The sequence below is a fragment of the Poecilia reticulata genome, chromosome 13 (genome assembly GCF_904066995.2).
Source record: "Poecilia reticulata chromosome 13, P_reticulata-male-v2, whole genome shotgun sequence".
Classification (NCBI taxonomy): Eukaryota; Metazoa; Chordata; class Actinopteri; order Cyprinodontiformes; family Poeciliidae; genus Poecilia; species Poecilia reticulata.
The window spans coordinates 34,784,460-34,807,063 of NC_088842.1; the positions used below are offsets into that span (position 1 = coordinate 34,784,460).

A 22,604-nucleotide genomic window follows, 5' to 3' on the forward strand; every position below is an offset into this window, starting at 1 on the left:
AGAGACAGAATCTTTCTCCAGATGGCTGGACATTTACAGGCTGAATGAGACACAAATAATCATCTTGAAATTGGACACAAAGAGGAACCAGACTTGTGGAGGTTCAAAGCTGTTCTTCACCATTCCTATTGATTTCTTTCAGGATGTCATTTAAAGAAGAAATATGTTGCATTAAAACATAGTTGGATGGACAAATGGCTGGTTGGTCAGTTGGTTGGTTGGTTGGTTGGTTGGTTGGTTGGTTGAATCAAACAGACGCTTTTTGGCTTAGGAAGTTCTTTAATCTGAGAACAATTAAAAAGTACATTCTGAACTCTGGTTTGTATCTGATTCTCTAGAAGCTACAGAAACAATACTACAGATATATGAACCCCCCTTAAATTCATACAGCCCTACCTATCAAATATATGTATCCCCACCCCTTAGGTAGCTCTACCTCCACTGACGGACATACAGATTTGAGCTACATCACCTGTACTGAGGAACTGTCAGGGGTAAACAGCTACAGGTGCTATCTAACTCTGAGGACTTCACAACAGACATCTTGCAGGGTAATTATGTGAGGTTAATCTGATGACTCCTCCGTCCAGAATGTCTGTTGATCTTTAGGTGGAGAACTGGGCAGTCGATGCCATCGGCCATCTTTGTAGTTTAGGCCTCAGTTGGAGACTCATCGTCATCTCCGTAGACCACGCCCTTCAGGTAGACCCGTTTAAAGTCTTCAAACACCATGTCGTCAGGTTCACTGCAAAGGACAGAGAGAAAGCTGGAGAGACATGCGACGGCCTCACAGCATGACTAAACATAAAGTTTTATTTGTTTTCTCTGATTTTTAAAGTTTGAAGACTGAATTGTTGGGATCAAGCAGACAATCCTACCTGTCCTTTGCTGCAGGTCAGAAGCAGCAGAAGAAGAACGAAAGGGGATGTGAATAGTCAATCTGAGGCAATCAGTGAAGGAACCTTAACTTTGAAACAATCAGTCCAGTTCGGCTACACCGATCTGGTAGGCGGAGCTACATACACCTGAGGGTGGGGCTATAAAGGGGATGTTAAGCATTTCAAGTCTTTACCTGGTTCTGATTTTGGATTCATCAGTTTGAAGGGAACCTCCACAGAAACCTCACTGTGACACAAACAGAGCTGTGAGCCCACAGATCATAGAAGACACACAAACTAACGGTGTCGAGGCCTTTACGTACCTGGACCCCACCGTCCTGTTGGCGAGCAGCAGTAGACGGAGCAGAGACACAGTCAGTTAACATTCCTCTACGACTGCAGATGATTTGTTGCTGAATGTCTCCAAACATAAAAACTAACTGAAAGCAGAGGTTAACTCACCCGGAGGCTATCATCTTCAGTACCACCTTGTAGGAAATCAGCATCCCCTGGACCTCCTTCAGCACCTCCTGCTTCACACTGAGACACAGAGACAACACTCAGAACTCCTCCTTGGTCCTCCAGTACCGCACCTCCAGAGTGAACCGTGACGCCGTGTCCCTACATGCTGGACGAAGCCAGGTTGGTGTCTTCATGTTTGAGTCGTCCATCCAGAGCGATTCCTCTGCGGTCCTTGTTGTACGCCAGCAGAGGGTACAGAGTGTACTCCTTCTTCAGTGTGGTACCAGAGGGAACTGAATCCCTGGGACATGGATCAGAACCTCATGAACAACACACCTCCAACAGATAACCGGTAAGTCAGAACTTTCACCAGACACCAGGGACACAAACACTCACTCAGTCTCTTCTTTGGCCACAGATTTCACATATTTGTCGTTGGAGTACAGCACCACATTGGTCACCTGCTCAACTGATCACAGTCAAGAAGAAACAATGATGAGAACAGACAGGAAGTGACAACTTCATATACAGATATCCATCCATACATGCTGTACAACAACAGTTGTAGTAACGTTCAGAGATACATCCATGACACAGTCGTGTTATAGCAGGTTCCCTTGCTCACAAGTTTCCTCTGAGAATCTAATAAAGTCGTGATCATACAGAGATACTGAGTAGAAACTTATTGGTTCAATCATAGGACAGGTGAGTTCAGATGGGTGGAAATAAGGACAGGCGTGCATAAATAAGCAAAGTTGTATAAACGTGAAGACAAGTGTGTCGAGGTTAGCCCATGTGTATAAAAGATTGGACAGGAATATAAAGCTGAACACAGGTGTGTAAAGGTGAGGATTGGCTGTGTATAAAGACAAACTGTATAAAGGTGGGAACAGGTGTTCAATTGGGGAGACAGGTGTGTGTGTTGGTAAGCAAAGTTGCATAAAGTTAAGGCAGGTGTGTACAGATTAGCCCAGGTTAGCTGAAGACAGGTTTGTAAAGGTGTGGAAGATGTTTGGATGTGGAGGAAGAGAACCTCACCTGACAAACTGATGTCTTTGATGTTCCTGCTGGAGGAGTTGGTGATTTCAACGTTGGCTTTGACTGGCTCACCGTGGTAAAACGTCTGCAGACAAAGAAACAGATAGACACGTGTGTGGAAGAGACACAATTATTGTGTCTATAAACTTTGAAATGTGAAGGATATCCTCTGGACACCTCATTAGAAAGATGTCCCACTGGTTTGAAAACCTCTGAAGAAGACACTGAGCGCAACTTCCTTCTTCACAAAATGCAAACTAAAATGGAGTGTTGTCAGATTTCAGTGGTTGGAAGATTTTGCTTTAGTCTTTGGCTAAAGACCACGAGTCATTTCTCCTGCTAATGCTAGATTAGCATTTTTTTTGTTGTTTTGTTATTTTGCTCTGTATCAGAGTTTGATTACAGATTCATTCATGACTAGCCCTTCTGTTTTGAATGAACTTTAGCCTGCACCATGGATAGTTTGCCTCACATCGACTGATCCCAGAGCCAGGTCAACTGACCTCTTTGGGAAGGGTGAGCTTGACATGTAGAGGTTTTTCAGACATCAAGAACTCAAAGGTCATGTCTGCGAATGGAGCCACTTCAGTGTTCTCTGGACTGAACTGGATCTTTCGGATGGTGAGACCAACTGAGCTCCTGCAGAAAAAGATAAGAAGCGCATGATGCAACACTGATGGAGTGAGTCCAGGTCTGGTAAACACACTCACTGTTTTTCAATCTTCTCGTCCTGATTCTCCCCACAGAATGCCTTCACCTCGAACTCCACTGCACATTTCTGCCCAACACAAACACACAACGGGAGAGGTCAATCATCAGGAGGAACAGAGCTAGATGGATGAAAACATGGATGATATCAAGGAGGATCTGTTACCTTTCCCACGTCATTCGGACCGGGTTGCAGACTGACAGAACACGGCAGGTTGTCTGGAAACTGAAAAGGTTTTATTGTAGATGTCTTCAACTGTCAACAACAATTCAGCTGATTGATGTTTGAAAATGTTTCATGATTTAAAGAAGAAGCATCACAATCTTAGCTCTGTGTCAGATGTGATTGTTCGTCTGACCTAAACTCTTGCTGAGTCCTCAGACCAGAGATTCAACCTGACTGGTTGGATCCCTGTCTTTACCCCAGTCTTTATCTTCCCTCTGTCTATAGTCAGATTTGAGTCCAAAATTTGACTTTTGACCTAATTTAGACTTCAATACTTGGTCAAACCCAACTTAGGTCTTACAACAGACACTTATCCTCTGCCTGCTTCAGAGCAATGTCTGGTGTAAGGCCAGACTTTGGCCTGGACAGACCTCAGTCTTCATGTAGCGCCTGACTTCAACCCTCACCTCGAAGAAGAAAGGGTAGGCGTTGTCTCCTAGTTTGTGCAGAAGCTTCTGCTGGACCCTGGTGTGGGTCAGCTTCTCTTTGTCCTGCAACTCTGGGTAAACCTGGCGGGTCACCACGAACAGGTCCCTCCTGAAGACCACGCCCATCACATCCATATCCTGGCGACCGTATCGAAACGTGCATGAGAGCATCACGTAAACTGGCAGAGAGACAGAAAACAATGAGGCTTAATGGAGACTGAGATTCCCAAACATGAATTCTGAGAAGTGAGAGATTAAAACTCACCTTTCTTTCCTTTCAGCTGTGCTGGGTCAATCACAATCACGCCGTCTGTGAGATGAGAAACAGGAGGAGCCCATTTCACACAGTGCAATGATCCACACTAAGCTTATGCAGAAAAGACTCGGCACCAACAACAAGCAGTGTTGTTGGTCCCTTTGGTGTGGTTCTGTTTAAACCCTTCAGGATTTCTGGGCAAAGTGTTTTCAGTAAAGAACCAAATATCCTTTCTCTACAGAGAAGAATCTTGGTGAGGTCATATTCTCCATCTCTGATGATGGAAGTTGATTGTTTTTTTTCCTGCACAGGAACCTTCACAAAGACAAAAAACTCCCAACCAATCAGGAACATCTAATGGTCGAGTTTGAACTCACCGACTGGATCCACAAAGTCACAGTGATCCACAAAGTCTCTCTTTGCCATGTAGACGGCCACCTGTCAGACAAAACAGAGGGACACACATCAAGATGGCTGCTAGTTCAAGATGGCTTTACCTGCAGATGGATCGATGGGTTTTCTCAGCAGAACTTACCGACTTGTCTCTGGATACCTTCTTGAAGACAACGTGTTTCGGACTCATCCTGACCAACGGGTCTCAAACTGAAACAGAAATATTCAATCAAACAAACAGCCCTGTGGAGAACTGCCTGTTAGAGTCTTTAGAGAAACAAATCTGTTGAGAAGCAAGATCCACAGAGACTTTACCGTTTACAGAGAATCAGGATCCAAAGATATACTACTCTACAGACAGCTGGGGTCAAGCACTCCATGAGAGCTCAGCATCTACAAAGAGTTTACAATCCACAGAGATCCAAGGATCTGCAGCAGGGCGCCAAAGTCCAGAGATCTTATCCTACAACCTCTAGATGCATCTCTTCACCAACACGGCTGAACCAAGTGAATCGTTTGTTATCAGGCCTCTGCAGGACTTAATAAGATGCTGATGAAGGAGTTGAGCCATTTGATTGAAGTGTGTTGAACCAGGGAAAGAGCTAAAACCGAAATGTCCCAAAGTCTTCAGAGAAACAAGAGCCACAGAGACTTTACGATCCACACAGAATCAGAATTAATAGATATTCTACACTCTACTCATAACTAACATCCAAATATCCCATGATCTACTGAGATCCCAGAATCACATCCAAAGAGATCCAAGGATCCATAGCAGGGGTGTCTAAGAGAGCAACTATCCTGTAACTTTTAACTGTATCCCTTCTCCAACACGGCTGAGCTGAACGGTTTGTTACCAGGCGTCTGCAGAACTCAGTAACATTTGGCTCAAGTGTTCTGGGGAAGGGATGAATGTAAAGGTTTCAGGGTTGTAGCTCTAGAGGATCGGATTTGGGCAGACAGGACATTTAAATACAGACAGGACACATAAATACTCCATCATTCAGACTCTTCGTCCCGCAGCTCCTCCCACCTCAGTGTTGACATCATCAGGAAAGCAGAGTAAAGGTGACAAAACCCAATTTGACCCCACCCTATTACAGTATGAATATTCATAAAGAAGTCGATGCACTCCGGAGCTGTGCAGCCATGTTCCCTCTAGGGGGCGGTGTTCTCATGCTGCACTGCATCCTGCAGGCTCTGTTTCCCTCAGTGGGGACGGTTGTTTTCAGACCAACATCCTGATCCACCAAACAATCACAAAGTGTCTTATTTTCACAATGGAAGTGGCCACACCCCCAACCTGGAGCAGATTCAGGTGAATTCCTCCAAATGGTTAAAAATGTGACAACCTGAAAAAGATGGAAACTCTGGAACCCGACAGGAAAACAAAGCTTTTTGTGTCCAGGTTTCCTTCTTAGCCAAACCTGATGTTGAGTTTCCATGGAAACTCTTAAAACGGCTGAACTAATGCCTGGGAACAGGAACTCACCTGAAGCAGCAGCAGCCGAGAAGAGGATGAAGAAAGGATGGAGTCGACTGTAGATGAAGAAGCTTGTTCAGCAGCTGATCACATGTATTTATAATCTCTGCACACAGCGTGGTCAGCATGCTGATCATTACTCTGTAATCCTGATCTGCAGCGTCCGTCTGCAGCTCTGTTTACTGCATCACACGTGCACGCTCACACGTGCACGCCAGCTCTAAGGAAACTCCACATGCAAACTACAAACACTGACATGTTAAACTGAGCTGTAGTTGGTTTCCAGGGTGTCTGGGGAATTTTGTTCGGCTGTGAATGATGACAGGAACTTCAGAACTGAGCAGATATCCACCTGCTCAAGTTTTTATTATGAAACTGAGGCCCAGAACTTCAGCCTCATTATCGGCTCCGTCCCTGTGACTTCCTGTTTTAAAACTAAACGATGCTCTGCAGTTCTCCTTACGCTGCTATTTTCCTTCTATTGATCTCCATTTATCACTATTTTACTATCTGCTGTTTGGCCTTTGGGCGGGCGGCCATCCATCCATCCATCCATCCATCCATCCATCCATCCATCCACCCACCCACCCACCTATCTATCTATCTATCTATCTATCTATCTATCTATCTATCTATCTATCTATCTATCTATCTATCTATCTATCTATCTATCTATCTATCTATCTATCTATCTATCTATCTATCTATTAATCCATCTTATCCGGGGTCGGGTCTCGGGGTCAGCAGCCTCAGGAGGCCCAGACTTCCCTCCCCAGCCACTTCTTCCAGGTCCTCCAGGAATCCCAAGGCGTTTCCAGGCCATAGAGAGACATCGTCCCTCCAGCGTGTCCTGGGTCTCCCCTCCTCCCGGTGGGACCTGAACTCCTCACCAGGGAGGCATCCAGGAGGCATCCTGACCAGATGCCTGAGCCTCAACTGGCTCCTCTCGACGTGGAGGAGCAGCGGCTCTACTCTGAGTCCCTCCCGGATGACCGAGCTTCTCTCTCTAAGGGAGAGCCCAGCCACCCTGCGGAGGAGGAAACCCATTTCGGCCGCTTGTACCCGTGATCTCGTTCTTTCGGTCATGACCCAAAGCTCATGACCACAGATGAGGGTGGGAACGTAGATCGACCGGTAAATCGAGAGCTTCGCTTTTTGGCTCAGCTCTCTCTTCACCACGACGGACCGGTACAGCGCCCGCTTCACGACAGACGCTGCCCCAATCCGCCTGTCGATCTCCCTTCTTCCCTCATTCGTGAACAAGAATGAGTTACGCTTGCTGTTTTGTCTAAGAGTTGCCATTTTGATTTGTTTTTGCTTTAGCGACATATTTTTATAAATGTTGAATCTTGTCCAGGCATGTAGCCCACTATGATTCTACTAATTTCCATGTCAGAAAACTGAAAAAAAAGCATAAAATGTATGAAAGCAAAGTCAATGCAGCTGAGAAAATTGGGAAAGGCTGACTTTGCTCCATCTGTAACTTATAACAATGCAGGACAACAAAATAAATGACCTTAAACCCCCAGAAGTCATTGTTACATTCAGGTAAACATTTTTCACTAAAACTCACCAGGATGCTTTAAATCAGCAAAACAAACAGCGACGGTGTGAATGGAAGCAGCTGAAAGTCTCATATTTTTATCCAGGTTTACTTTTAAAGCAGCTGCTTCAGAATGGATGAAGCCTCCCGCTGGGTGTGGGTAATCTTAATTTTGGCCCTAATATTGCTCCGTACAGCATCACTAACACCATTTATAAAAATCTGGATCTTTTGTGTTTTGGTGAAATAAAGAGTTCCTGAAGCTGTCAGGATGACAGAAAGTGATCAGAGGTTCAGTCATCAGGATGAAGGTTTGAACTGGGAGTTTGTTGTTTTTAACTGGAACCAGGAGGGAAAATAACACATTTAAAAGGTTGAGTTTTTAGGTAATTATGTAAGATTTCTCTGATTTCCGTGAAATATGACCCCAGGACAGACACGACTGCAAACTGTTAAAGTTTTCTGGGTTATTACAATAAATGCTTATGGTAAATCGGCTAAATCTGCAATGAATGTAAAAGTTAAATCTGATTTTTTTAATTTGCAATTTCAAAATAAATGTTAATTTATTTTTTTTGAGAAACTTGATGAGAAATTTGAAACTTGGAGATAATTCTCAGAGAATCCAGTCTTAATTTGGAGCCTTAGCTGGTCTGAGCTTCATGCTTCTGCTTCATTCAACCTTTAACATGAGTCCATGTCGGATCAGAACCAGAACCGGTTCCGTGAGCTTCCGGTACGATCAGAGAGGATCGTGTTCATAACATGTCGACACGCGTGATCAGGACGAGTTTGTGCTGAGCTGATGAGCTGAGACAGAGTCAGCAGTCTGAGTGCTGACAGCAGCTAAACACACACACACACACACACACACACACACACACACACACACACACACCTTCAGCTCTATCTGGACTGAGCCAAACAGAACCATCCGCCTCTCTAGAACCGGGCTTCAGGCCTCTGACATTCTGTGAAAGATGCTACAGATCTACAGAGTTAGATGTGACCAAAATAGCATCACGATGCATTCAAGGACATCCTGTAAACTATAATTAATGCTGAAATAAAACTAAAATGTGTCTTGAGGAAAGTAACGGGAACATGTCAGAGAAAAGCTGCCTGGTGACTCCTCAGCCTGTCCAGTAATGTCATTAAATAATAATAACAGTTCCAGCATTGATCTGTTGGAAGACGGTCAGGGTTCACTTTCATGACTACATCTGAGAAATGATTGGCGCCCTGCTCTAACTCCACTGTCTGTACTTTACCTTTCAAATGGATATTTTATAACACTATACTAATGAAACTGATGAGACTGAAGCACAGAAATATAATTAAGTAGATCAGGTTAAGCTGAGTCTCCCTCAAAGAATAGATTTTATCTCATAGGACTTCCTGGTGAACTTCATCAGCTGTATCAGCATTGCAGCGCGGCCAAGCATGCATCCCAACAGAAAGGCAGATTAAAGTTCTGGAATAGCCGGGCTGGACTCCAGAACCGGGTTGGACAGAACATCTGGTCACCAGGAGCGGCTGCTGGACGACAGCAGTCCTCACAGTCAGACCTGGAGAACTTCAGAGATCACAGGAACAGTTTAGGAGTGAGCCCTCTTTCTGCAGAGAACAGCTTTGTTTCTGGGTGGCATTGTGAAGATGGATTCTTCATGACCTCAGGAAGTTCAAGCTTCTTCCAAACCCACCAGTTTTAGATTAACTTCATCGCAGCTTCGCTTCTATTGGACTCAAACAGCAAACAGTCGATTTATTTACAGCAAAATGACAAGATTCAGATTTCACTCTATAAGGGATCAAACTGAATCGTGTTCATGTTCTGATCCGGGCCAACGGACCCGACCGCGGTTCTGCAGACAGTCAGGTGGCCATTTATACCACCAATGTTAGAAATGGTTGGTGGAAAGTTTTGAGTAGTTTGTAATAATCCATCCATTTTCTTGCACCCTTGTCCCTCAGTGGGGTCAGGAGCTGCTGCTGCCTCTCCAGCTAGTGTACCGGGTGAGAGGCGGGGTCACCTGGACAGGTCACCAGTCTGTCACAGGTCAACACAGAGACACACAACCATGCACAATTTAGAGAGGCCAATTAACCTGACAGTCATGTTTTTGGACTGTGGGAGGAAACCGGAGTACCTGGAGAAAACCCACCATGCACAGGGAGAACATGGAGACTCCATGCAGAAAGACCGGGAATCGAACCCAGAACCTTCTTGCTGCAAGGCAACAGCTCTACCAACTGCGCCACTGTGCAGCCCGTTTGTAATAATCATTTAAAGCAAAAATAAAAAAAGAGATGAGAAAATGTGTCATTTGAATAATTCTGCACATATATTCTCCTGATAAACCTAAAACTACAATTTTACCTTGTGAAACGTTCATGTTTCTGGCTCCTTAACTGATTAATAAAAACTGGGGAAAGTAACTGAAACCAATCAGAAGCCCAAACAGTAAGGCGGCCAGTGAGGCTCCCAGAGCCGGCGCCGGGTTCCTGGACCATCAACCCGACCCGTCAGGACCCAGCAGAGAACCGTGGAGAACGAAAATCAGAACATCTGGAGCAGCGAGCGCCTGAAAACCTGAAGGTTTGTGTCTCTGCAGAGCTACAGTGAGCTGGAACCATGGTTCATTTTTCCCAGTGGTCAGTAAATGCAGCGTGAGCTGGAACCATGGATCATTTTTCCCAGTGGTCAGTAAACGCAGCGTGAGCTGGAACCATGGTTTATTTTTCCCAGTGGTCAGTAAACGCAGCGTGAGCTGGAACCATGGTTTATTTTTCCCAGTGTGACCACTGGGAAAAATAAACCCAGCGTGAGCTGGAACCATGGTTCATTTTTCCCAGTGGTCAGTAAATGCAGCGTGAGCTGAAACCATGGTTCATTTTTCCCAGTGGTCAGTAAACGCAGCGTGAGCTGGAACCATGGTTCATTTTTCCCAGTGGTCAGTAAACGCAGCGTGAGCTGGAACCATGGTTCATTTTTCCCAGTGGTCAGTAAACGCAGCGTGAGCTGGAACCATGGTTCATTTTTCCCAGTGGTCAGTAAACGCAGCGTGAGCTGGAACCATGGTTTATTTTTCCCAGTGGTCAGTAAACGCAGCGTGAGCTGGAACCATGGTTCATTTTTCCCAGTGGTCAGTAAACGCAGCGTGAGCTGGAACCATGGTTCATTTTTCCCAGTGGTCAGTAAACGCAGCGTGAGCTGGAACCATGGTTCATTTTTCCCAGTGGTCAGTAAACGCAGCGTGAGCCGGAACCATGGTTCATTTTTCCCAGTGGTCAGTAAACGCAGCGTGAGCCGGAACCATGGTTCGTTTTTCCCAGTGGTCAGTAAACGCAGCGTGAGCTGGAACCATGGTTCATTTTTCCCAGTGGTCAGTAAACGCAGCGTGAGCTGGAACCATGGTTCATTTTTCCCAGTGGTCAGTAAACGCAGCGTGAGCTGGAACCATGGTTCATTTTTCCCAGTGGTCAGTAAACGCAGCGTGAGCTGGAACCATGGTTCATTTTTCCCAGTGGTCAGTAAACGCAGCGTGAGCTGGAACCATGGTTCATTTTTCCCAGTGGTCAGTAAACGCAGCGTGAGCTGGAACCATGGTTCATTTTTCCCAGGGGTCAGTAAACGCAGCGTGTGCTGGAACCATGGTTCATTTTTCCCAGTGGTCAGTAAACGCAGCGTGAGCTGGAACCATGGTTCATTTTTCCCAGTGGTCAGTAAACGCAGCGTGAGCTGGAACCATGGTTCATTTTTCCCAGTGGTCAGTAAACGCAGCGTGAGCGGCTCGTTTCAGGCGGTTTGGGTTTAATGTCTCCCAGCAAACTGAAAACAGAAACAAGCAGAAAAACTACAGACTGTTTAGCGTTTATGGATCCGAAACCTGATCAGGCCGTTCCCATGGCAACAGTGGCTGCTTCTGAAGGAACCGGCAGCCCTCCCAGTATCGCTCCGGGAACGCTCAGAGGCACTTCAGCAGCTGCGTGTGTGTGTGTGTGTGTGTGTGTGTGTGTGTGTGTGCATCAAACAGGCCAACATTCACTCTCAGAGTCTTTAATCTTCATCTGTTTAGAAGAACTTCCTGTTTCCAACAACACGTCGTCTCCTCCTCATCCTCAGCCTTCATCAGCTGTCCATTCAACCGTCAACCAGCAGGTGGCGCTCAGAGCCAGCTCTTCTTCTGTCACAGTTAAAACAACTGAACATTAAAAGCTCCTCAGCAGCTTCATCAGGAGTCCAGAGCGCCGGCCGTGTTGGCTCCGCCCCCTTCCTGGGCTCCGGCCAATCACATGTCAGACCACAGGATGGCTCTGCTGCCCTTCTCCACGCTGGCGACGTACGTTCCCGACGGCGACCAGGACACACAGTTGATGGCCGAGCTGCGGGGCGATGACATCGTCAGCGTGAACAACAGGTGGTCTGATCCAGCAGAACCCGGTCCGGTCCAGTTCTTACCTGTGGTTTCGGTCCAGAGTCCGGTCCAGTTTCCCTGTCAGGACGTTCCAGACGTAGAGAGCGCCATCTGCTGACCCACCGGCCACGTAGCTACCGTCAGGACTGAGCAGAGAGAACCGGGCAGGTTAACAGCGGTTCTGTTCGTTCATCAGAACCTTTCTGACGTTCAGCTCACCTGAAGGTGACTCTGGTCCAGTCGGCTCCACATTTGAACCCCTGAGCACTGAACACACACACAGAGTCCACATCATGATGATGACTGTGATAACAGCTGTGATGAAGAGTCACTGAACTGGTCATTAAAGGCGCCATCTTTAAGTTTCTGGCGTTTTCGCTCACGTTTGTTTAATTCTGTAATATTTGGCCCAAAGCAGCGTGAGAAGAACCTGATGCAGCTGAAGCTTCGAATACATCCCCAGGGTTTCGTTTCCACCTGGGCGTTGGTTTCTCACCTGAAGGTCTGGTTGGTTTCTCACCTGAAGGTCTGGTTGGTTTCTCACCTGAAGGTCTGGTTGGTTTCTCACCTGAAGGTCTGGTTGGTTTCTCACCTGAAGGTCTGCCGGACGGCGTTGCTGCGCAGGTCGATGATCTTCAGCACGTCGTCTCTGGAGCAGGTCAGCAGTTCGCTGCGGTCGTGGTTCAGGTCCAGAGACGTCACCCGGCCCAGCAGCTCCATCTCCCGCACGATGCTCTCCGCCCTGAGGGCCAGGTCACAGGTCACCGGGTCAGGCTGGCTCAGCCAATCAGAGGCTCATCACATGATCACCTCTGATCAGAACCCACCTGATGTCCCAGAACCGGACCTTCTTATCGAAGTGTCCGCTCATGACGCACTGCTCCGTGCAGACGATGTCGTTACAGCTGGAGCCGGCGAAAACCGTCTTCATACCTGACAGGTGAGGACAGGTGGAGACAGGTAAGGGGACAGGTGAGGGGACAGGTGGAGACAGGTGTGGAGACAGGTGTAGACAGGTGAGGAGACAGGTAAGGGGAGAGGTAAGGGGACATGTGAGGAGACAGGTGGAGGGACAGGTGAGGAGACAGGTGGAGGGACAGGTGGAGGGACAGGTGAGCGGACAGGTGGAGACAGGTGAGCGGACAGGTGGAGACAGGTGAGGACAGGTGGAGACAGGTAAGGGGACAGGTAAGGGGACAGGTGGAGACAGGTGAGGAGACAGGTGAGGGGAGAGGTGGAGACAGGTAAGGGGAGAGGTAAGGGGACATGTGAGGAGACAGGTGGAGGGACAGGTGAGGAGACAGGTGGAGGGACAGGTGGAGGGACAGGTGAGCGGACAGGTGGAGACAGGTGAGCGGACAGGTGGAGACAGGTGAGGACAGGTGGAGACAGGTAAGGGGACAGGTAAGGGGACAGGTGGAGACAGGTGAGGAGACAGGTGAGGGGACAGGTGGAGACAGGTGTGGAGACAGGTGAGGGGACAGGTGGAGACAGGTGAGGAGACAGGTAAGGGGACATGTGAGGAGACAGGTGAGCAGACAGGTGGAGACAGGTGAGCAGACAGGTGGAGACAGGTGAGCAGACAGGTGGAGACAGGTGGAGACAGGTGAGCAGACAGGTGGAGACAGGTGAGCAGACAGGTGGAGACAGGTGGAGACAGGTGAGCAGACAGGTGGAGACAGGTGAGCAGACAGGTGGAGACAGGTGGAGACAGGTGAGCAGACAGGTGGAGACAGGTGAGCAGACAGGTGGAGACAGGTGGAGACAGGTGAGCAGACAGGTGGAGACAGGTGAGCAGACAGGTGGAGACAGGTGGAGACAGGTGAGCAGACAGGAGGGGACAGGTGTGACCGATGACGTACAGACTTTGCTGCGCAGGTCCCACAGTTTGAGCGTTCGGTCGTAGCTCCCAGACACGATGCGGGCGTTGTCCAACAGGAATCGAGCAGACAGAACCTTCCCGCTGTGACCCGTCAAGGTGTGCTGGAGGACAGGTAGAGAGAGGTCAGACAGGTAGAGGTCAGACAGGTGAGGACAGCTCAACATACACACACCTGATGCACACTGCGGAGCTCGTTAGCAATGATGATTTAGACCAATCAGGACTCACCCTCAGTCTGTAGTCATCCATAGTCCAGATTCGACTGGCGAAGTCGTTGGACGCAGCGAGCAGGTAGGAGCCCTGATAAAAAAGAAAACAGGTAAGCAAGAGCAGGTAACCAGGGTAGCCATGGCGACAGGGACCAACAGAAACAGACTCACGGCGCTGTCGAAGTCGATGCTGGTGATTCCTGCGTTGCTGCCGGTCAGAGCTCCTTTAGCCTCACAGCGACCTGAACACACAGTAACGCTGCGCTGTGATTGGTCTGCAGTAAAACAGGTTCTGGTTGGTCGAGTATCAGTCAACATGACTGACCTGCAAGAAAACCTGGATAACCCAGACTTTGCTCATTTGATGAGCACGTGCTGGGGAGGTCTCTGCTCGGCCCGTGAACATTACTGTAGCTGAAATGTGAAGCTCCTGATTCGCTGCTCCAGCATCAGCTGAGCTGATGAACGTGACAGCGATGGCGCCACCAACGGTTGTGGAGGATTGTTGCGGGTAACAATCCTCCACAACCTGGATTCTCTGGGGAAAACATTTGTTTTTCCTCACAAATGTTTTTCTAATGCACTAACAGCAAAGCTAGTTTTACCTTTAGCATTTTAGCTAACTTTATAAAATGTTTAAACTCTATAGCGCCAATTTACCTCGTTGCTTGCTAGCGGATTAGCATTATTAGCTTATGCTACATTTCATACTGGTTTAACATTAGCTCCCAATAAAACCCATGTTGGTTTAGCGCTTTAGCATTAGCAGAGCCGATGTTCAGGGTCAGAGCCGGAAACGGTTTAGCCTGCGGTGCCCAGCTCTGGTTTTTGATTTTGACATCTAATTGAAAGACACCGTCTACAGTCTCCTCCAGCTGCTTTCGCCGCTGATTACTCTTTGGTAAAGTAATCTGATTACAGTGGCGATGAAGGTCTCAGCTTGAAAACTTGAGATCAGCTCCCTCTTCCTCCTCTTCCTCCTGATGCTCCTTCCTGATTGGTCATGTTGGATCGACATCACAGGGAGGCTGCAGGTTCTCAGCTCAGCCTCTCAGTGATGTCACATCCTGTGTGTCAGCAGCTGCTGGACCCATGGCTGCATGACTAGAGCATGATGGGAGCAGAGAGCGAGCTGCTGGGAGCCGGAGGCAGCAGAGGATTGTGGGAATCAGACCTTTTACAGCTCATCACTGACCTTCAGCAGGTGGGCGGGGCTTAGTGTTGAGGCGTTACCGTGTGAAGCTCACCTGCCACCACCTCCCACAGCTTCACCCTGCGGTCCATCCCCCCGGTTGCTAGGAGACGGGAGCCGGGGCTGAACCGGACAGTGTTCACCTCTCCATCGTGAGCTTCCTGTGGAGCAGAAACAGTTTTTCTTCAAACTGTAGAGAAAAAAAAAAACACACAAAACTTTTAAAACTAGACGACGGCTTCAGAAAGCCGAAAAATAATTTCCCATTTATTCTCCACCAAAACAGGCTGCACATAAAAACGTCCCTGAAGAGCTGAAGTGCTGCCATCAGGTGGAAATGGAGCAAATGCTTCTTAAATCCGGGACGTTTGGACAGAATTATTATTCAACATATCAGTGATGTTTCTCTGACTGGTCAGGATGTTAAAGATATCTAAAATGGAAAAGCTGACTAATTCTTCAGCAAATATCGTAAAACAAACATACACTAGTCATTATTTACTTTCATCTAACTGTAATTTAATTTCCCTAGTTAAATCTTATTCCTCCATTTAAAAGCAGACATATTGAATTTAATTATGACGACTCAAAACAAAATGTGAGAAATCTCAAATTTACTTTATGACTCGTCCTAATTTAACAGTTGTTATATGAAAAAAATATTCCAGATAGTAATTAATTGTAGATATCTAAAGCTTTGGTAAATCTGAGGTCAGGATGTAATTAGAGACATCTTAGCCAACTGAAAAGTGTCTAATGTAAATGTGAAGATGATTTTATGTTAAAACAGCTTGCCATAGAGGACAGGCCCGAGCACACAGCCTTGGGGAGCACCAGCTGGGGCGGTTGGGCCGTTGATGAGGACTTGATGCTTTTTATGTTTGCATTTTTGTTGCCTCAGTGACCGTCAGGTTGATCAGAACCAGAACTTCCAGTGAGGAAGTCCGGCCATCTGATTGGTTCCTGACGGCGGTGGAAGAAACTCACAAAGACGTGCAGCGCCGTGGTCGGCACCCGGACCTCCGCGCAGCCTCCCGACGGCGGCTCGGTGGTTTCTGGAGACGTGCCGAAGGAGTTCGCCGACCGACGCCTGCTGAGGTGGGGAGGCACAGCGTCATCGACTGAGCATGCTCAGACCAGCTGGAGCTGCGCTGACTGGTACCTACCCAAAGATGTTGGAGATGGAGTCGAGGAGCCCGCTCTGAGGCTGCTGGGACGTTTTCCTGCTGAACAAACAGAACCAGAACCGTCAGCCCGGAGCCGCCGCCATGTTTGTTTACCCGTCAGGTTTACGATTCGCCACCAGGGGGCGCCGATTCGTGTTTCCACTGGTGGATGATCACCAACTAATCGACCAACGGCGCAAACGTTCAGACGATCACTTATTAATAATAATCATAGTAAATCTGAAACCATGAAACCGTTCGGGTCATGTGGGAAACGTCTGCGTGTTTTTGAGTGTTGGTCTTCCTGAACATAATCTCTGCTCTGTCGGAGCTGTTGTGAGCCGGTTGCCACGGCAACAAGTCCGAGTGTGGAGTGGGAAAAAAAAGCATTTTAGTGGTTTTGATTTGTTCTTTATCTGTTTATTTATTTTCTCTTTGTTGTGGGTCACTGCATTTCTACAAGTTCAATATAAAAATAAAACCTGGACCAATTGTCTTATTGGTTCGTAGATCATCGCAATGTTCAAAATATTTCAAATATTTAATAAACTTCTAGTTTATAAAAATTTATTTGTCCAGAATAAAAAAAACATTTTAGTCAACCTGAAATAACTGACCAAACTTTATAGATTTATATTTAGGATTAATACATATTTACATATCAAAACATTAGCAGATTCCTGCTGATCATACGTCAGAACAGTCTGGCTTAGTGGATGCAGAGTAATGGCGCCAGCAACAGCTAGCTACAGGGGCTAGCTACAGCAGCTAGCTACAGGGGCTAGCTACAGCAGCTAGCTACGGGGGCTAGCTACGGGGGCTAGCTATAGCAGCTAGATACAGGGGATCGCTACAGCAGCTAGCTACAGGGGATCGCTACAGCAGCTAGCTACAGGGGATAGCTACAGCAGGTAGATACAGGGGATAGCTACAGCAGCTAGCTACAGGGGCTAGCTACAGCAGTTAGCTAAGGGGGCTAGCTACAGCAGCTAGCTACGGGGGCTAGCTACAGCAGCTAGATACAGGGGATAGCTACAGCAGCTAGATACAGGGGATAGCTACAGCAGCTAGCTACAGCAGCTAGCTACAGGGGATAGCTACAGCAGATAGCTACAGCAGCTAGCTACAGGGGATAGCTACAGCAGCTAGCTACGGGGGCTAGCTACAGCAACTAGCTACGGGGGCTAGCTACAGGGGCTAGCTACAGCAGCTAGCTACGGGGGCTAGCTACAGCGGCTAACAGGTGCGGTCCTATCCTCCTATCCCATAATGTTTGTGACGTTGGAGCTGGAGAATCGTTGAATCTCACCTCGCCGTCCTGCTGATTGGTCGGTTTGGTGACGTTTCTCCGGCTCCCTTCCCTCCGTCCTCAGCCAGCACCTCGATGTCGTCGTCCCTGTGGGAGAAACACAGACCCGGGTTCATCACCAGAACCTGACCTGGACCAGTTCAGGGTCTACTCAGACAGGAAGTGGAGGTCACTGACTGTTCGATGGGCAGCGGCTCCTTGGCGGCGTCCGCCAGGTCCTTCTGCAGTTTGGCCTGTCGACGCCTGGAACACAAACAGCCGCCGTCACATCAGCGCTCAGAGGCCCCGCCCCTTCGCCCGCTGACGCCCCGCCCACCTGGTGTCCTTCTCATTCTCGGCGTTGAGCCGGTTGGCCTCCAGGGCCTTCTCTGCCATCCAGCGGGACACCAGCTCCTGGTTGTCCTCCGACGTCTTCCTCAGCTTCTCCTCCAGGGCGGAGAAGGTGATCTGCAGCGCGTCGTACTCGTCCTTCAGCGTCTGATTGGCCATTTCCAGCTCCTGCACAGAAACAGGAAGTTACCGCGGTCACATGGTCGGTTGGTGAAGTCATAAAGCCGTCGCTGTCTCAGTGAAGAAGGTCTCAGCTTGAAAACTTGAGATCAGCTCCCTCTTCCTCCTCTTCCTCCTGATGCTCCTTCCTGATTGGTCATGTTGGATCGACATCACAGGGAGGCTGCAGGTTCTCAGCTCAGCCTCTCAGTGATGTCACATCCTGTGTGTCAGCAGCTGCTATGCCCATGGCTGCATGACTAGAGCATGATGGGAGCAGAGAGCGAGCTGCTGGGAGCCGGAGGCAGCAGAGGATTGTGGGAATCAGACCTTTTACAGCTCATCACTGACCTTCAGCAGGTGGGCGGGGCTTAATTTGAAATTTGGGCTTTTATTTTGTAACCACTTCCTTCACATAATCGCAGTTTCTGGAGATGAAACTTATCTCTACCCACACGAGGAAGATAGAAACCAACACGACTTAAGGTGTCGTTTTTACAACCTGGAGCAGCTCATTAGCATCTCGGAAGCGCAAACACCTGACCTTTGACCCCGAATCATAGAGGAGTTGAAAAAGAGACTTCATGGACGAAGAGCAGAGAGAGGAGGAGGATGAATTCGTTGAAAAGCTAATATGATTGGCTTTAGATACGTTTACAATATTAGTGACAGCAGGAGCTAACGCCAACAGCAGGAGCTAACGCCAATAGCAGGAGCTAACGAAAATAGCAGGAGCTAACGCCAACATTTTATTTAAATTTATAAAACCTGAACAGTCTACAGTATTTTTACATCTGAAATAGACATTTATGAAATTAAATTTGTTGCTACAGCTAATTGTGGATCCCTTTAAAGGGGAGGGGCAAAACAGGTGGATTAGCAGCGCAAGCTAACACGTGATGATGTCATCCAGGAAGTGTCGATGCGGAATATCATCACCGCTGCCTGGATGTTGAGCTCTTAACATGTCGTGGTAGTCTTTAGTCAGAAGCTTCTTGAAATATGTTGCAATACTGACTGCTACTGGAGATTCTTCAACAACAGATTAATTAACTTCATGGAGTCGTACCTGCAGGCTGCTCCTCAGATCCCGGCAGTCTCCATCCAGACCGGCGATCTGCTGCTGGTATTCCAACATCCTGGAAGGGGAGAACCAATCAGCTGCTGCAGGTGATCAGAGTCATCAGATGTGTGTGTGTGTGTGTGTGTGTGTGTGTGTGTGTGTGTGTGTGTGTGAAAGACTCACCTGGCCTCGTTGCTCTGGATCTCTCGATCCTTTTGCTGGATTTGGTTGTTGAGTTCGATCACAGTCTGAGCCAGCTGCAGGACACAGGAAGGTTACTGACTCCGCCCACTTTCAGAAGCACTTCCTGTTTTAAACACTTGACCCCATAGCATCCAGCTACAGGTGTGTCCTGAAGGTACAGACTGACTCCGCCCATCATGGCCGCTGCTACAGGCGCAGCAGAAAGGAGAACAGACGCTGCTGCGTGAGCGGAAGTGAGAACCTGAACTGGTTTCCAGTGACGGTTTCACAGGAAGTAAACTGGAGCTGAGAGCCGCAGCACCTGCAGCAGCCTGAGGGGGGCACTGTCTCCAACAGAGACCTTGATGGACCAGAAACACCTGCAGAGGAGCAGGGACGCCCCACAGCTCCTGAATGCCACACGGACACTTAGGACGAGGACAGGCGACATCACTTCCTGTGACTCACCTCGCCTCGTTTCTTGTGCAGCTCGGTCAGCTCCTCCTGGTGGCGAATCCTCATCTGGGACATTTCCTGGTGCAAGGAGTCGCTGCGGGACGCGTCCAGGGAGCTGGACAGGGACGGGGGACAGAGAGAGAGGAAACATGGGGACAGAGGATGAGGACAAACAAGAAATGATGGGGACAAAAGAAAAACAGGAAACAGAAACAACGCTCAGAGGACAGGATGTCTCAGGCTGGACTAACCACGCTGAGACTCAGCTCCAGGGTGTCTCACCTGGCCTCATGTCCTCTCTGAACGTCATACTTCTCTGTCTGGTATCTCTCAGTGAGGACGGCCTGCAGGTCAGACTTCTCCAAGAGCCGATTGTCTGAAAGACAAACAGCTTTAAACCCTCACTCCGTCCTCAGAGTGGGACACAGCGTGTCCTCAGAGTGTCCTGACTCACACTGCTGGACGATCTCCTCGAAGGTGTGTCTCTGAACTCTGTCCCTGAGCTTCAGCTGGTCTGAGATGTGTCTCTTCCAGCCGCAGTCGGCCTGCCGCTCCGCCATCACCACCTGGAAGAGCGGCAGTAGTCACCGGGACGGAGACACAGAGACACACCGGGACAGACAGAAGGATGAGCAGACAGCTCTGTTTGGATCAGAACCAGAACCGTATTCTGTTTGTAGCAACAGAACCCGGTTCTGATCCATTTAAACCTGCAGTAGAAACCAGTTTCTCTCCTGAGGACAGAGTGAGACCTCTGACCACACATCCACCTCTCTGCTCATGAATCTGCTGTTTCATCCCTGATGCAATCAGGTTACCATGACAACATAATCAGATAGGTTAATGATCCTGAACCCGATCAGGATTTAACTAGATAGGCGCGGTCCGGATAACAAACCTTCTCCAGAGTTGATTATTGATCAATTATCCAAACACAAACTTAGATCAACGTTCCTGAGTGGAAACTACGGAGGCCGAGAGGTTCTGTGCCAATTGAAAGATTCACATAAACATGTTTACAACGGAAGGAACACGTGTTAATCAGGTGGAGCTCAACTGACCAGCGGAAACCAAAACAGAACCAGAACCAGTATTAGGTTAGCTGCAATCAGCGTCTAACGCGCTGTGGGAAGAGTCAGGTGGGCCGAACCGGTTTGTTCCGGTCAGGTAGAAACAACAGCAGAACCGCAGCTCGGTTCGGACTTGATGTCCGATAAATTCCCAGTTAAATCAAAGTCAATTGTGGGTGAATCACAGTGACTCAACACGTTAGCATCTTGCTAGCTAGTGAGCTCCGCGCGCTCCGAAAGGAACAACTGTGACACTCACGGGTGCACGCGCGTCCTGACGCGAGGCTGGGGTCCCTGTGATCTCCCCGGTCACGTCACTGCGGTCCAATCACGGTACTAGTCGTTTAACGTTTATTTCCCGAACCAAAACCAAAACCAACAGCTGCCGCTGCCGCGCCATTTTGGCTCCGACCGAGACTTCCGGGAGAGGCGCAGCGTGATGACGTCAGAAAGCGTCAGGCAGACTGACTTCCTCAGAGACATGATATATATTATGCCGTTTTATCATGGTTGCTCATCTACAAACACAACTTCTCTCCTCACCGGTATTTCATTTGGAATAATAAGAACATCCTATACAAGAAGAAAACGATATTTTTTGATTCCTGGTTTACTCATAACATTATTCTGGTTGACCAATTGTTTAATAGTGATGGCTTGTTATCGAGTTATGAATAATTTCTCTCCAAGTTTAATTTTCCTGTCTCTCCTGGAGAATATGCAAAAGTTTTTTTGGTGCCATTTCTACAAAAATCTGTATGTTTATTCAAGCAGAAGCCGAGAGTCGGTTACCATTCTCCCATTTTAACTCCCGTTCATTCTCCTGTTGGCAAAACATGTCTTAAACTTCTTCCTCGTAACAATAATAAATCGATTAGATCCCTGTTTCAGAGAGAAGTGACCTCTGCTCCTGTAGTTAGTTGTACCATATTGGAATCGCTTTCATATTAATTTATCCTGGAAATCGACCTGGCTGCTGCCAAATCACTAACAAGGTAAAAAAAAAGTGTCTTTTAAACCGATACACTGAATCTACCCCGTTAAAGTCCATCTACAGAAGTTCAACTCTGACATTGATGTAAATTGTTCCTTCTGTGACATTTGCCCAGAATCAGTCACTCATTTGTTCTGGTTGTGTTCTTACTCTAAAGTATTTTGGCAACATTTTTGTAAATATCAGCAGGTTTTCATTTATATTGGAAAAATATCTTATTTGGATTTCAACAAAATGAAAAAATGAATTTGAAAAGTTTCTTTATCAATTTATTACTTCTTAAGGCTAAATTTTACCTACATAAATGTAAATTTTTGAGGAAAAAACCAGACTTTTCAGTTTTTTTGATTGAACTTAAACATTATATATTTACAATTCAACCTTCAACTAATCAAAAGGCAAAAACAACAATATGGACTTGCAACCAACTTGGAATTTTAGATCATTTCTTATGTTAATTCACTGACATCTGGCACATATACCACAATTTGTACTATTTTCTTTATGCAAGATTACTTTGATTGTAATTTTCTTGTCACTATTGTACTTTATGTTCCCTCTGGCAATTATATTTGTTTTTGTTTGTTTTTTCTAATATGTACACAGCACAGTTGTATAGTTGTTTACAAGAAATAAAGTTTAAAAAAACAATATATATTATGTCTATGGACTTCCTCCTCCAAACTTGTTGCAATCCAAATCCATAAATAGGCATTTTTAAAATGTCTTCATATATAAAATGTTATAGTTTATCCGCC

General features: G+C 47.4%; 2 protein-coding genes and 2 non-coding genes across 7 annotated transcripts; all 4 read right to left on the bottom strand.

Moving 5' to 3' along the window:
- Positions 1–259: 259 nt before the first annotated feature.
- LOC103475253 (S-arrestin-like) lies at positions 260–6,024 on the bottom strand. Its single transcript, XM_008426738.3, has 16 exons — positions 5,882–6,024; positions 4,532–4,599; positions 4,374–4,434; positions 4,006–4,050; positions 3,720–3,919; positions 3,253–3,312; positions 3,089–3,156; positions 2,882–3,017; positions 2,379–2,463; positions 1,737–1,809; positions 1,504–1,641; positions 1,341–1,418; positions 1,202–1,216; positions 1,073–1,125; positions 879–888; positions 260–745 (listed from the first exon to the last, which is right to left on the bottom strand). Exons 2-16 carry the CDS (start codon positions 4,577–4,579, stop codon positions 652–654), a joined length of 1,164 nt encoding a protein of 387 aa, XP_008424960.1. The 5' UTR covers positions 4,580–4,599; positions 5,882–6,024; the 3' UTR covers positions 260–651.
- A 5,435-nt stretch (positions 6,025–11,459) lies between these two features.
- atg16l1 (ATG16 autophagy related 16-like 1 (S. cerevisiae)) lies at positions 11,460–21,301 on the bottom strand. Of its 4 annotated transcripts, none has more exons than XM_081615081.1 (20): positions 21,112–21,301; positions 20,237–20,348; positions 20,065–20,158; positions 19,795–19,897; positions 19,327–19,400; positions 19,150–19,219; positions 17,908–18,089; positions 17,769–17,834; positions 17,592–17,678; positions 16,283–16,339; positions 16,104–16,206; positions 15,172–15,277; positions 14,096–14,166; positions 13,944–14,015; positions 13,696–13,816; positions 12,661–12,766; positions 12,426–12,575; positions 12,053–12,100; positions 11,878–11,979; positions 11,460–11,801 (listed from the first exon to the last, which is right to left on the bottom strand). In XM_081615081.1, the coding sequence occupies exons 2-20, from the start codon at positions 20,340–20,342 to the stop codon at positions 11,708–11,710; spliced, it is 1,812 nt and encodes a 603-aa protein (XP_081471207.1). In that variant the 5' UTR covers positions 20,343–20,348; positions 21,112–21,301; the 3' UTR covers positions 11,460–11,707. The 4 variants fall into 4 exon arrangements, with proteins under 4 accessions (XP_081471207.1, XP_081471206.1, XP_081471205.1 ...); XM_081615080.1 differs by having other exon boundaries at positions 16,104–16,209; XM_081615079.1 differs by having other exon boundaries at positions 16,283–16,342; positions 21,112–21,300.
- LOC145554766 (small Cajal body-specific RNA 6) lies at positions 14,856–15,120 on the bottom strand. The gene has a single exon (XR_014090758.1).
- Positions 18,168–18,432, bottom strand: LOC145554764 (small Cajal body-specific RNA 6). The gene has a single exon (XR_014090756.1).
- Positions 21,302–22,604: the final 1,303 nt, after the last annotated feature.

Bases quoted from the DNA above. Each gene is read 5' to 3' on its own strand.
- LOC103475253 (XM_008426738.3), bottom strand. From the start codon at position 4,579: ATGAGTCCGAAACACGTTGTCTTCAAGAAGGTATCCAGAGACAAGTCG. The intron at 3,920-4,005 runs GTGAGTTTTAAT...TCTCTCTGCCAG, and splicing joins ACAGCTGAAAGGAAAGAAAG to TTTACGTGATGCTCTCATGC. The intron at 2,464-2,881 runs GTCAGTTGACCT...CTTTGTCTGCAG, and splicing joins AGCTCACCCTTCCCAAAGAG to ACGTTTTACCACGGTGAGCC.
- atg16l1 (XM_081615078.1), bottom strand. From the start codon at position 20,342: ATGGCGGAGCGGCAGGCCGACTGCGGCTGGAAGAGACACATCTCAGAC. The intron at 17,835-17,907 runs GTGGGCGGGGCG...TTTGTGTTCCAG, and splicing joins GAGAATGAGAAGGACACCAG to GCGTCGACAGGCCAAACTGC. The intron at 16,210-16,282 runs GTAGGTACCAGT...TCCCCACCTCAG, and splicing joins TCCATCTCCAACATCTTTGG to CAGGCGTCGGTCGGCGAACT.